This window comes from Quercus robur, chromosome 2 (genome assembly GCF_932294415.1).
Source record: "Quercus robur chromosome 2, dhQueRobu3.1, whole genome shotgun sequence".
Taxonomy (NCBI): domain Eukaryota; kingdom Viridiplantae; phylum Streptophyta; class Magnoliopsida; order Fagales; family Fagaceae; genus Quercus; species Quercus robur.
In genome coordinates, this window is record NC_065535.1 from 22,630,204 (window position 1) to 22,643,180 (window position 12,977).

The 12,977-nt window shown below is 33.4% G+C and overlaps 1 protein-coding gene across 4 annotated transcripts; it reads left to right on the forward strand.

The window, feature by feature from the left end:
• The first annotated feature begins 2,120 nt into the window (after positions 1-2,120).
• Positions 2,121-12,023, forward strand: LOC126712909 (PX domain-containing protein EREL1-like). 4 transcript variants are annotated; one of them, XM_050412440.1, is made up of 10 exons: positions 2,121-2,632; positions 5,566-5,676; positions 6,541-6,639; positions 6,833-6,919; positions 7,749-7,857; positions 8,058-8,866; positions 9,701-9,865; positions 9,985-10,227; positions 10,743-10,961; positions 11,588-12,023. In XM_050412440.1, the coding sequence occupies exons 1-10, from the start codon at positions 2,543-2,545 to the stop codon at positions 11,834-11,836; spliced, it is 2,181 nt and encodes a 726-aa protein (XP_050268397.1). In that variant the 5' UTR covers positions 2,121-2,542; the 3' UTR covers positions 11,837-12,023. The 4 variants fall into 4 exon arrangements, with proteins under 4 accessions (XP_050268397.1, XP_050268398.1, XP_050268399.1 ...); XM_050412441.1 differs by lacking the exon at positions 5,566-5,676; XM_050412442.1 differs by lacking the exons at positions 2,121-2,632; positions 5,566-5,676; positions 6,541-6,639 and having other exon boundaries at positions 7,732-7,857.
• The last annotated feature ends 954 nt before the right edge of the window (positions 12,024-12,977 follow it).

The window sequence follows — 12,977 nt, forward strand, 5'->3', positions numbered from 1 at the left end:
TAGTCCTTTAACTTTCAATTATTGTCAATTCGATATTTTGTTAAATATCTATTAAGTGTCTCCATTAAATGAGCAAAACGACACCGTTTTGGCTTTTTTTTTTTTTTTTTTTTGATTTTTCGTAATTAAAAGAAATTTTTTAAAAATGTTATTAAAAAAAAAAGTTGAAGAAAGGAAAACTCTGTCTATCTACATAGAACAGAGCAAAGATAACATGAAGAAAGGAAAAGAACCCACGTGCTTGATCGATTTCTGGATGCAAGAGACTGTGAAGGAGTTAACAGCGTGCGTGTACTTCCTTTGCGCTATATGGTCATCGGAGCTCTGTACCTCAGAATTTCACGTGCCACCGTGTGCGTGTACATCATTTGCGCTATCTGGTCGCTGTTTATCAAAGAATCAAACTCCGGCAGCCATATCGACTTGACTTCTTCGCTCACTTTCGCCAAAACCTCCAGATGCGAGTCGAGGAGAGTCATGCCCCAAAGGAGTGATGAAGTGGAAGCGTCCTAAGCAGCGAAGAGAAAGTCGAAGAGGCAGCTTCCGATTTCAACATTGCTGGTGTTTGGTGGCGGCAGCGCCACAGTTTCGCCGGATTCGGATAAAGCTGTTAACTCCTTCACAGTCTCTTGCATCCAGAAATCGATCAAGCACATGGGTTCTTTTCCTTTCTTCATGTTCTCTTTGCTCTGTTCTATGCAGACAGACAGAGTTTTCCTTTCTTCAACTTTTATTTTTAATAACAATTTTTTTAATTTCTTTTAATTACGAAATTTTTTTTAAAAAAAAAGTGCCAAAATGGCGTTGTTTTGCTCATTTAATGGAGACACTTAACAGATGGTTAACAGAATACCGAATTGACAACAATTGAAAGTTAGAGGATTCAAATGACAAAACTAAAAGTTAAAGGACTGAAATGAAAAAAAAAAAAAAAAACTGAAAATTAAAGGATCAGTTTTGAATTTTTGCCTAAATATATTTATCGATTTTTTTTCAAACATTACATGCCAGGGATGGACCCAGGTGGGGCCCAAGGGGACCGGGCCCTTAGGTGCAATTTTTTTTTTTTTAATAGTTATTACATATTTCACTTTTTAGTTAGCCTCATTTTCCCCAATCAACCTAACTAGCCCAACTCAAATAGCAACTATCGAACCCAAAAACTTAACAAAAACAATAAAAACATTCATAATGGTGATTGTATTTTAACAACGAAAAAAAAAAAACTATTTTACCACCAAAGAACCAAAAAATCATGTGTTATTAGAGAAGCTAAAGCTAAATTTTTTGCAACTACAGTAAACTGGTATAAATACTAGTTGACTGTAACAAGTTGTTAAAAATAAAATACAATATTTTATTAAGATTATATCTCTTCCTTCAATTAAAAAAACTCAATTTCTCTTTCTTCATTTATTATTTTAATGAGTTGTTTATATTATTTTTAAATGAAGTGATAAAAGAAATAGAACATTTGATATTGGATGTATTGTAAATTGGGGTGGTAAAATAGATAAAGTAGTTTTTTGAGATGTTAAAGGCTAAAATTTTTAGCATCACCACTATAAATGCTCTTAAAAAAAAAAAAAAAAAAAAAAAAAAAAAAAAAAAAACCCTAACCAAACTAGTATTAAAAAAAAACAAGTAAATGATTGCATCTTAATATATTTAGAAATAGTGATTTTGTGTATTTATAATCTTTTAATACTATATAGATGCATATTTGAAGTTTTTTTTTTTTTTTATACTCCGATTCTTGCTAACTTAAAATTCTGAGTCCGTCCCTAATTACATGCTAGCATACATATAGAAGTAACTTTTAAAAAACAATATTTTGATATTGGTAGACATCGAAATACATTTTTTGATAAGGACATCAAAATATTTTGCTGTACTTATCCTTTGAGAAAAATGTTAAAAACTAGTTTCTTAAAAAAAAAAATGAAAAAGTGAAATGCACACTTAAACTAAACAGATATATATTGAGTTTTTTTTATTTATTTATTTATTTAAATAAAGGAGCAATGGGAATTAGTTAAAATTGGCATATATATTTTTATCTATCCAGCGTTGTCTTAAAGCTCAAAGCAATTCGCAAAAGAAGACACTTAGGTGAGGTGTTTTCCTCCATTTTTTTTTTTTTTATTATTCTCTTTTAACCCCGAAACAAAAAAGACACAGAAGAGAATCGAAGCAAAAATTGGGGAATTGACAAAGCTCCGCTTAGCTTAGCAATAAGCAATAAGCAATAAGCAATCAGCGCATAGCATAGCATAGCCTAGCCTAGTCACGTTGACGTTACCCCCAATTTTTCCACTATTCCACAGTTAACGTGGATCAAACTCTTCTCACACGCCACCTGACCTTTCTCTTCCGATCCGATCACCAAAAGCCCTAGCTATCACAAAACCCCATCAAAAAATTTCAATTCTTTCAGAGAAATAGAAGAAGAATATTAATAAATGTTCATCATCATCATCGTCAACTTATAGCATATATAAATTTGAGAAAGAGAGAAAGAGAGATAAAGAAAGATCAGAGGATGCAGAGACGGAGTCCTCCGAAGCACAGACACGATGGGACTTCACCGCTTCCTCTGGGAATGGATTGGAGTCCTCCTCCTCGCAAATGGGTATTCTTCTTTTTTTCTCTTTTTCTCTTGCTGAATCGGAGAATTTTTTAATTTCACTTTCTATGATTTTGGACATTGAAACTTCAGTCACTAGTTCCGTAAATTGCACTGTAATTCAATCGTGGTGGTAAAAAATATTTCAGTTTCTAATTTGGGTTCTTTTTTTTTTTTTTTTTTTATGATTATAGCTTGCAATTCTTGTTTTTATGGATTTAGTGCATTGTGCTAGTCATTATGATTTACAGGGTGTAACACTAAATTGAGTATGAAAAATCCTAAGAATTAATCTCAAATTCTAGTGCATGTGTTGCATCTTTGGTTAAATTAGATTCTTTGTTCACTTTTTTTTTTTTTTTTTATTATAAGAATTATAATGCACTGGCATTGTGCCAAAATTGAGTGTTGCTTAGCCGTATATTTGATCAAAAGTGTATGAATAACATTTTGATAGGGTTTAAGGCCGAAGGAGGAATAAATGTTGCTGAGAATTTAGTGGAATTGTGATGAAATGAAATGGGATTAAGGATCAGAAGAAGGGATTATTTGGAATTAGTATGTTGAGAGAAAATCAGAGTCTTTGTTAAGTCTTGGTTGATTTTGATGTGTTCTATTCTTAGCGGACTAGGAAGTGGACGCTATTACTGAGAAATGGGTTCTCATGTTGGAAGATAACTTGAGGAACAAATGTCATGTTATGGTTCTTGATTTCTTTTTTGGCCGGATTTCAGTGGTCTTGTGATGAGGGTTGTGGCTTAGTAGTTGTTCCATGGGCTTCTTTGATGAAGGTGTTTGAGTGGCACTGTTGTCCAACTTCAGTTATTGGTTGTGGTCTTCCTTGCTGGTTCAATTATACAATTCACACCTATCTTTCTTTTTTGTATAATGCCTTATCTTTCATTCTTCATTTTTTTTAAGAGGTTGAAAAAATGGCTATTTAAATCATTCATTTCTCTCTCCTATTAAAGAAAAGACCATTTATATGATTTTTGTGGCATTTTAATAAGGTACATCTTGATTAAAATACTGTTACACCATTCCTGTTGATGCTTCTACAAAGTTAACAAAGACCATTCAACACAATTAAACTTCTGCTTTCAAAAGCACTTTAACGCAAGTAATAAAAGAAGAACTACAACTTATCAATGTATAACTCTTGGATCCAAATCACTTACTAAATGTTTTGAATTGTGAATCCCCACTATTCTCTATCCAATTCCAGGAAAAAGGCATGATTATTTCAATTAATTTTTTTTTCTTTATTTTATGAGTATTATTTCGATTAATTTTGAAGGTATCTATTTGCTATCTTGTCATTTGCTTATGTTTGAGGGATGGCTGATGCAAAATGTGTCTGTGCAATCATCTTTTATTGACATTCTTGCAGTTATGTGCTATTTACAATTACCCCCATTCTTATATATATATAGGGTTAGGTTCAAGTTACATCTAGTGTAACTTTAAGCAATGTTACATCACCCAATAACTTGTTGAATTCATATTTCGAAAATTCCACCGTTGGATTACATGTTCTATATGTTCTTAACACGCGTGCCAATTCTCATGTCGATCCATACACTCATCTTTTATGCATTATTTTAAATTACAAAAACTTGAATTTAAACAATTGATTGATGAGACGACTATTAATTTTTGATCATCTTGAAATTTTGCAAGCATGGAGAATATACGAAGATAATGTAGTCCAATGGTGGATTTGTCAAAATTCGCATTTAATTAAAAAAAAAATATTGAATGGTGTAACATTGCTTAAAGTTACACCATATGTAACTTGAATCCAACCCATATATATAGTGTATAGGAGAGGTAATTGGTTAACAACCTTACCTCTAATTTTTGGAGAGGCTAATTGTTTGTCTTAAACTCACAACACATTGCTTCGCAAAGGGCAAATGATAAAATAAAAAAGTATTGAGCAGTTATGTGATTTTGGAAGGGCAAATGCATTTGCCAAAATAAAAAGTTCAACTCACCATTAAGTTTAATTTATGAAAATGCAGTTTACATGATGTAATTTCGCAATATTTTTCAGAAGGCCTCTTCACTCAAAAGTACAGGCATGTTTTTCTGAACAGCTGTATATCTACTTCTCTAGACCCCTAAAACTAAAAAAATGTGATTGTTTCATTGATTATTTGATGTAGGATCTTTAGAAGTTTAACACTAAATTATAGTTCTTAATGAGATCTTGAAGGGTTCTTGAATAGGGCTTGACTAACTCTTGAATGAGTTTGATGATTTTTTGGTGTTAAAATAATGAATATAATGAGATATAAAGTGAGACAAACCCTATGCAATCACAACTAGGTTTCCTAAGCAATAACACCCTCAAAGCTTAAAATATGCTTTTGGAATTCTATTAAATTCAACATTCTTATTTCTATCTTTTTATTGAATATACGACTCCTGTATGGGCTATTAACAATATTTCTCTTAGAAGGATTATGATTCCTATATAACCTTTTCCTAGAAAGGTTAGGACTAAATTAATTCTTCTAAATCAACAGAAAAATGACTCAAAACATAAAATAAGATTCATGGGCCTCCAGTACAGCCTATTATAGCCCATTCCAGAAAATCTTGAAATTGCCATAACTACCCCCATTTTAGCAAAACTTCATTGAAACAGAACCAGCAACTTTCTAACCTAAAAAAAGTTAATACTGAAATTCAATAATAATTAAAGTGGCTTATGAAAGGTGCCAAGAAAGCCCCACATTGATACTAGACCACAATTCTGGAATCTTTTGGTATTTAATCTTCTTTATCTTTTTTTTCTCTGTTTTTCTTTGCACTCTTTACCGTTTGCATCATTATGAACCTGTGAAACCTGCATTAGCTGAATTGTTGTGACCTCTATAAATTATCTTTGAATTATCAGTTCTTATCCCCTAAAGTTCATATCTTTCTTGCAGAATGGACGGGACACAGTGTGGCCACATGATCCTCACACAGGATGGAGTTACTGTGTCACAATACCTTCCTGGGTTGTCCGTCCAAAATCAAGAGATTCAGATCCCGTAGTGGTACTCAAATTAATGACTCTTCAGTGTTAATTTATTCTCAGGGTTAGATGCTGTTTTTATACCATATATCAGGATTTGGTTTAAAAATATGTCAACTTTACTTGTGATAAACCATATATATAGATAAATATAAACCTCAAAAACATTCTTCTGGGTCATGGAGGTGCCATTTGTCCCAAAGGCCATTGGCTTTGATATTTTCTGATTTAATGATTTATTTCAAAATTTCTACTAGAATATCAGCATTCCATATTCATGATCACACTTTCTATTTTATAAAATTTGTGTAATCTTAAAATTGACAAAGTCGACCATTGAATGAAACAGGCCAATGGAAATTAGTGGGCTTGTGCTGTCAATGTTCATTCCAATAGTAGAAGTCACTTTGGTGTAGAAATAAAAGTGCCTTGTCACTAATCATAATTAGTTAAAAAATACTCAACGTCTGAAATATAATCAACCAAAAGAAATAAATATAAATATTCAACAAGCTCTATATTGATCTGTAAAGATGTCAAATGTACTGTTTATGAGTCACATTGCTTATTTATTTAATCCATTCTTTAGCAGCTCAACTTGAGGGCCAATTTATTTATAATTATTTTGGTTTTATTGGTTGAATGTTGCTCGTTTTTCTCAAAGTACTGTATAAATTCTTGTTGGCTTCATAATAATTTTAACAGATGCTCCCCTAATTTAACTTTTGTTTCTTTTATTTTTTAAATTGTTGCTAGGTTTTTTTAAATGTGGAAAGTAGACTCTAGAGAGGTGGCTTTTACATTGATTATACTTGTCATTTTTATGGACTTGCGTTGCTTTTTATAAACATTTTAGGTGTTCGATTTTAACATTCTTAAGGGACAGTTTTACAGGGTTCAGGTTGGTGTACAATCACCAGAAGGAGTTACAACAACACGTGGTGTATTAAGAAGGTTTAATGATTTTTTGAAGTTATTCACTGTGGTAAGCCTCTGCATTTGCCTTGCAATTTGGTGCAGTATGAATTTCCTTTTACATATGGATTAAGGAACTGAACCATATCATGAGAACTTAGTTGTTCTTGGAGCATTTTATGGAAAAAAGTCATGTCGATTTTGTTGTTTCAATAATACTGATTTAACGATGTTTTTATCTTCCTACTGGCTGTCTTTTGCAGCTTAAAAAGGCATTTCCTAAGAAGAACCTCCCACCAGCTCCACCCAAGGGACTGTTGCGGATGAAAACCCGGGCGCTATTAGAAGAGGTAGTCAATGTGTTCCTTAATCATATTTGCATTAGTTGTACTGTCATTTATGGACCTTTAGGTCGCATCTTCCTCAGATATCCACTTTATGTTTCACTAATCATCGCTAGAAGCATTTCATTATTTGTTGCACAGAGACAGACATGTTCCTAAACAACTCCAAGAGCATTTGAAATTGAGATTTAAAAGCTAGGAAATTGATACAATGATATGATATAAATCCAGATTAGTAATGTCAAATTAAGCACTCCAAGCAAGGTTCATTGCCCCATTGCTTTATTGTTGTTTACAACACAGACCAAAAGTAATACTAGCTCTTTAAACAAGAGGGTGTAGCAATTGCTTCCCAGGACAAAAACATGTGCTACATGTTTATTTCTTCTTGTATTTTCTCGAAACTTCATTTTAACCCAAAATGAGGCTACTGGACTATTTCAATTATATTTGAGGATTTATGTAAAGTACACCAATGAGCTCTAGCTCAACTTGCACCTTCTCCCCTTATATGTTTCTAGGTGGAGGGTGAGGTCGTGGGTTCAAGACTCATTGGGTGCATAACTTAACAATATTATATAAAAAATAAAAAAGGATTTATGTAAAGTATGTTCTTTCTTTTTAAATTCTGAATTCTAATATGCTGGAAATTAGAAACTTCATTCTTTTTGTTTTATTGCCATCTGAACAACATATGAAACTTCAAATTTGAGGTTGGACTTTGTTCACTCTTGGAAGTTCAGAAACTCTGTTGAGAGTTGGATTAAACAGCATTGTTTGCAATCTTCACACACACAGGTAACTGATATTCTTAAAAGACTTACTTTTGTTGCAGAGAAGGTGCTCTTTGGAGGAGTGGATGATAAAGCTTCTGTCTGATATTGATATAGCAAGAAGCGTTGCAGTGGCATCTTTTCTTGAACTGGAAGCTGCTGCTAGATTTTGTATGTACATTTCTACTGCTAGTGTAAAGAAAATATTATCTTGTGCCATATGTATGTTTATATGTATACACAGATATTCTGATTTGGGGATATTTTCTAAAATCTCGTATCTTTCAGCTTAAACTTTTAAATAAGAACTTATTTTGTTCTTGGAATTACCTAGAATTAAACATTTCAATTTATGTCAAAATGCTTTTCAGCATTCCAAGATGTAAATCAGCAAAATTCAGAAGCAAGTCCTGCTTCCAATAGCACGGTTTCTTCAATTCAATCAATACCCAATTCAAGCTTGCCTATTGTTGCTGGCAGTTCATCATTCACATCAGATTACGGTAGTGATACAGCTTATGAGACATCTGAGCTAGGAACACCAAGGCTAGGAAGGGATGACAGTTCTGAAATTGGTTTGGAGGATCTAACATTGGATGAAGATTTGACAAGTCCAATAGAAAAGCTTGTAAAGTATGGCATGTCCAATATTGATGAGGGACTGTTTATGGGCCAGACAATTCTAGAGCAGTTGGAAGGCCTACCTAGGCATAAAATGAATGACAGGCATCTCAATAATGTTATAGAAAAGGATAAATATAATGGGAATTCTTCCAAAGCTTCATTTTTGGTTGGGAATGGGATGGAACTTTTCTCGGGGCCAGAACATGGTAAGGTAATTGATCATGTTCGCAAGCTCTCAAATGAGAGTTTTGGAAGTGACGTAAGTTCTCTGAGAGGTAGTGAAATGTCTAACTCTGGGATTCCAAATTCATCTGGTGATGGATCTCTTGACCTTCCTGGAGGTGCTGAGGGTTCTACTAGGATTGAAATTCTTGGCAACACAGACTTTCAGTTTCCAGCTGATGCTCAAGTAGTTCTTCCAATGGATCAGCGCCATAAATTGAACAGGGTTCTTTTCACAATGCAGCGAAGATTAGTCACGGCCAAAACAGACACAGAAGACCTAATAGCAAGGTTAAATCAAGAAATAGCTGTCAAAGACTACCTTGCAACAAAGGTATGTTTATTCATCCTATCCAGATGTTACCTGTTCTGTCTTACTGGTTTAATTTGAGCTATAAATAAAATTAATTGTCATATCTAGCTTAATTATAAATCAAATATACCATAGTGTACTGATCAAAGATGCATCTTCATACATTGGTATAAGTCAGATTCTCCTCACCCTTAAAAATAATTTGTGTTGTGAGATTTAGGATCATAAAAAGACTTTTGGAGAGTTAGACACCTCCTTTGTTTGGTCAATTTTTTGTCTTCATTGGTAGGTGTTCTAAGTTCAATTTGAATTTAAATTTCCTAAGATAAATTTTATCACTTATTGGATAGTAACTCTTGTCCATGACAGGGCTAGAATTAAACCCCCCTCCCCTCCCCCCCCCCCCCCCCCCCCCCCACTATTTGCTGGGGCAAAAAATTTTCATGTAGTAGTTTTACATGTCCTGAGGGTAGGGGGTGGGGGAATACGTTAAACCTGTTATGTTCATTCAATGCTGTGTGAGAGTTTCTTATTCTACATGACCTATTATATTTCAATCCCTCACCCATATCCCCCCACTACACAACGACTAGCAGTCAGCAGCTTTTTCATGATGAGACTCACCTTCCTAATACTGTTAAATTTAATTTATAAATTAATTAGCCTGGATTATGCACTGTAGTTTTAGTGGATTTTATTTCTGTGCAAGAACGTAATGGTCTTTGCCCATACAAGGTTCTAAAATTTTCAAATATCATTTACTGTTTAGAATTTTCTGCTTATAGACCTGGTAAATCTTTGAGTATTACACATACAGATGTTATTCTGTTACCATAACTAAACGGATTTGCTCAGGTCAAGGATTTGGAAGGTGAACTTGAAACTACAAAACAGAAAAGTAAAGAAAATCTGCAGCAAGCTCTTTTGATGGAGAGGGAAAGGAATACACAAATGCAGTGGGATATGGAGGAACTTCGGCGAAAGTCGATGGAAATGGAGTTGAAATTGAAGTCCAAACAGGTCATATATCTTAGTACAACTCTTGTCTACTTTAATTTATATTTTTCCCTTATCTTATTTAATTTATATCTTTCACTTAATTATTGTTATTCCATTAATGATATGTGGAATGATACTAGGATGAAAAGTCATGTACAGAGTCAGGAAAAGAATGTACTGTTCAAGAGAAAGATGTGCTGCTGCAGGAATTGGATGCTAGTAAAGAGCAGCATGAAAAGTTGTTGAAGCGATATGAAGAGCTAGAAGCAAAATCAAAAGCAGATATTAAAGTTCTTATTAAAGAAGTTAAATCTCTCCGAAGTTCTCAAACCGAATTGAAGCAGGAGCTTAGTCAAACACACAAAGAAAAGTCTGAGGCTGAGGTAGTTTTTTTTTTAATCCACTAAAATGTATTTTGCATATCAAATTCCTTTTAAATCAAGTTACCCTTTTTACATAGGGCTACTTCTTAATTAATATTGGCATGCAGGAAGCCAAAGCAAAAGACATGAGTAATGTAGTAACATATTGTTTCTTTTTTAACGAGGGGGTAATTAAAAAAAAAAAAGCTGCTGCATGGATGCAAAATTCTTTGCACTCCCCCTTTCCCTTTGTTTTCCTCTTGTTAGGTTCCTGAAATTCTAGTCTTTTTTTTTTTTTTTCACACACCTGTAAGGTTTATTATCTTTTTCTTTAGTTTTAATTTATTAAAAAAAAAAAACCCTTGTCCTTTATGTGGATTGGAAAGAAGCATTAGGAATTATTTGAATTAATGTAATAATGCCTTCCAAATCATTCCATGACAATTTTTATCTTGATTTATTGAAGATTAATTAAATTGTGCAATGAACAACCTATCCCATGATGCTGATAATTTGTTATTTAAAAAAAAAAAAAGAAATTCATTCAACAGGAAAGACAAATGAGAGAGCATGCAAAAGCTTCTAGGGAAAAACTGCTGCAGGAATGCCATATTCTTCACAATCGGCTTCAAGAATGCAACACCAATTTACTTGCAGACAATGAAGATAACTTTGTTGCAGATTCTTCATCACTTGCAGATGCTTTAGATTTGTTGGCTACAAGTGATGACCGTATTGGCCTCCTACTTTCAGAGGTACCTTTTATGTTTTCCTAGAGTCCTTTTTTTTTCGCATTCTATTTTTCATGTTTTCTTGATTTTCAACTTGTGTCCAGAGCTTCTTTCCTTGATTAACATCATGATTACTTGACCAAATTTAGTGTGTCACCATTTAAGCTACCGAAACTGGAATCCTGAGTTGGCACTCTCTCTCTTTTGATAGTGGATAAATAGAGTGAAGAACTTTAAAATGGCTAGTGTCATTCAGTGTTTTGGTTACAATTGTTAATTGTATGATTCACTAGTTTATGTGTTTGGAACAGTTTTGGGTTTGAGCATGCTTGTCAAACTGGTTGTGCCCATTAAACATGGGAAGTAGCCTAAGTACATGCTATTCACCTTGTGAACTAGACTACGAATGCTGATTTTTTCACTTTCCAGGAAAGTCATAAACATATCTTGAATGCCAAGTTAGTGTTATATATAACCCAGAGTATTTTTAGGTGAACATTCAGTATTAACTTTTATTGGTTTAAATTGTCATGTTCTGTCTTCATTGCTATGATTGATGAAAGATGTTCACGAGTTATTGATTAAAAAAATTTCTCACATTGCTTTGTCAACTCTACCTTACATGGACATTTCCCCTGATAAATGATCAGGCACAACTCCTAACTGAAAACAATGAAACTACTGCTTCCGGTGTTGATGAGAGTCATGACATCAATGATGCAGCAATAGATGATGAGTTAAGGAAGATGCTAGCAGATGTCTTCATCGATAATGCTAGATTAAGAAAACAGGTGAATTCTGTAACACGGCGTGCTCTCAGAGTGGACATAATATCTAACAAGAAAGAAGATGAGGAGGCTTCTTCAGGAAAAATTGTAGCTAATACGTCTGTATTGTAAATTTCCCCCTTCAACGATGATCTGCTATTTTATATGGCAAATCTCACTAATGTAACAGTTAATTTTGAGGTCCTACATACAAGTCTTCTGAAAACGGACTTGCATAATACTATTGTATTCTTCTTACTTTAATAATGAAAAAGAAAGAAAAAAGGTGAAAGGAGAACCATGTATATGGTATTAGTTACTTGGGGTGTAATAAATTGAAAACAAAGAGAGAAGCTAAATAAAGAATGAATGGTTGTTGCTTGTTGCTTGGTGGACCTAGAAAAATCAGTCACGACACGCTCAAATTTCTTTCAGGGATGAAAAGTTAAAGCCTTAAAACTCGGCAATGAACACAATCTTGACTAGCGCCGTGAAGGAGTTTGCGTTTGCTGGTGGTATGTTCAGCACTGAACTTTGTCTGACGAGATCTCGGAGCTGTGCACAGCAGTGAGATCTGGGTTTTCCTTTTCTAAGCATTTTTGCAAATTAAAATTAAATTTAAAAAGTAGAATCTTAAATGTCAATTAGAAAAACTGAGGTGGAATCATTATTTAAAGGTTTTTTTTTAAGTGGATTGGTGACATGGTTTGATTTAAACCATTTATTTTAAAATGAAAAGACAAGATTGAAAGAACTCCATGCGGCAGAGTTGTTAGATGATTTATGGATTCTTAAGAGGATTTTGATCCGTAACGATGGGGCTTGGTTAAATCAATCTAATGAGATAAAAGTGGAAGCAGAGGTTAGTGGGACTAGACATGTCAATATATATGGAACATAGCTCAAATGCTAGAGAGCATAACCACAACGTTGTTAAGGCACGATCGCACAAGGATCGTTACCTTGCATTTCCAAATATTTTTCATACATAAAATAAAAAAGACTATAGCTTAATGGACAACTCTTATCACTTATATTACTAATAAGGGTCTGGTTAGGACACATATTAAGCTATTCATTTTTAGAATCATTTTCTCAAGAATTGGAAAAGCTGTTAATACTTTTTCAATTCCTGAGAAAATTTTTTCCAAAAATGAAAATTATTGTGTGCTCTTAGGGTACACATTAGCAAAATCCTACTAATAAAAATGTATGAAATTAAATTATATAGGGACATGTCACATTATCTTATTACTAAAATATAAATACATCT

Excerpts from the sequence above, each read along its gene's own strand:
- LOC126712909 (XM_050412440.1), top strand. The coding sequence starts at position 2,543 with ATGCAGAGACGGAGTCCTCCGAAGCACAGACACGATGGGACTTCACCG. Across the intron at positions 7,858-8,057 it reads GGAAGCTGCTGCTAGATTTT|CATTCCAAGATGTAAATCAG; the intron begins GTATGTACATTT and ends AATGCTTTTCAG. Across the intron at positions 10,962-11,587 it reads TTGGCCTCCTACTTTCAGAG|GCACAACTCCTAACTGAAAA; the intron begins GTACCTTTTATG and ends ATAAATGATCAG.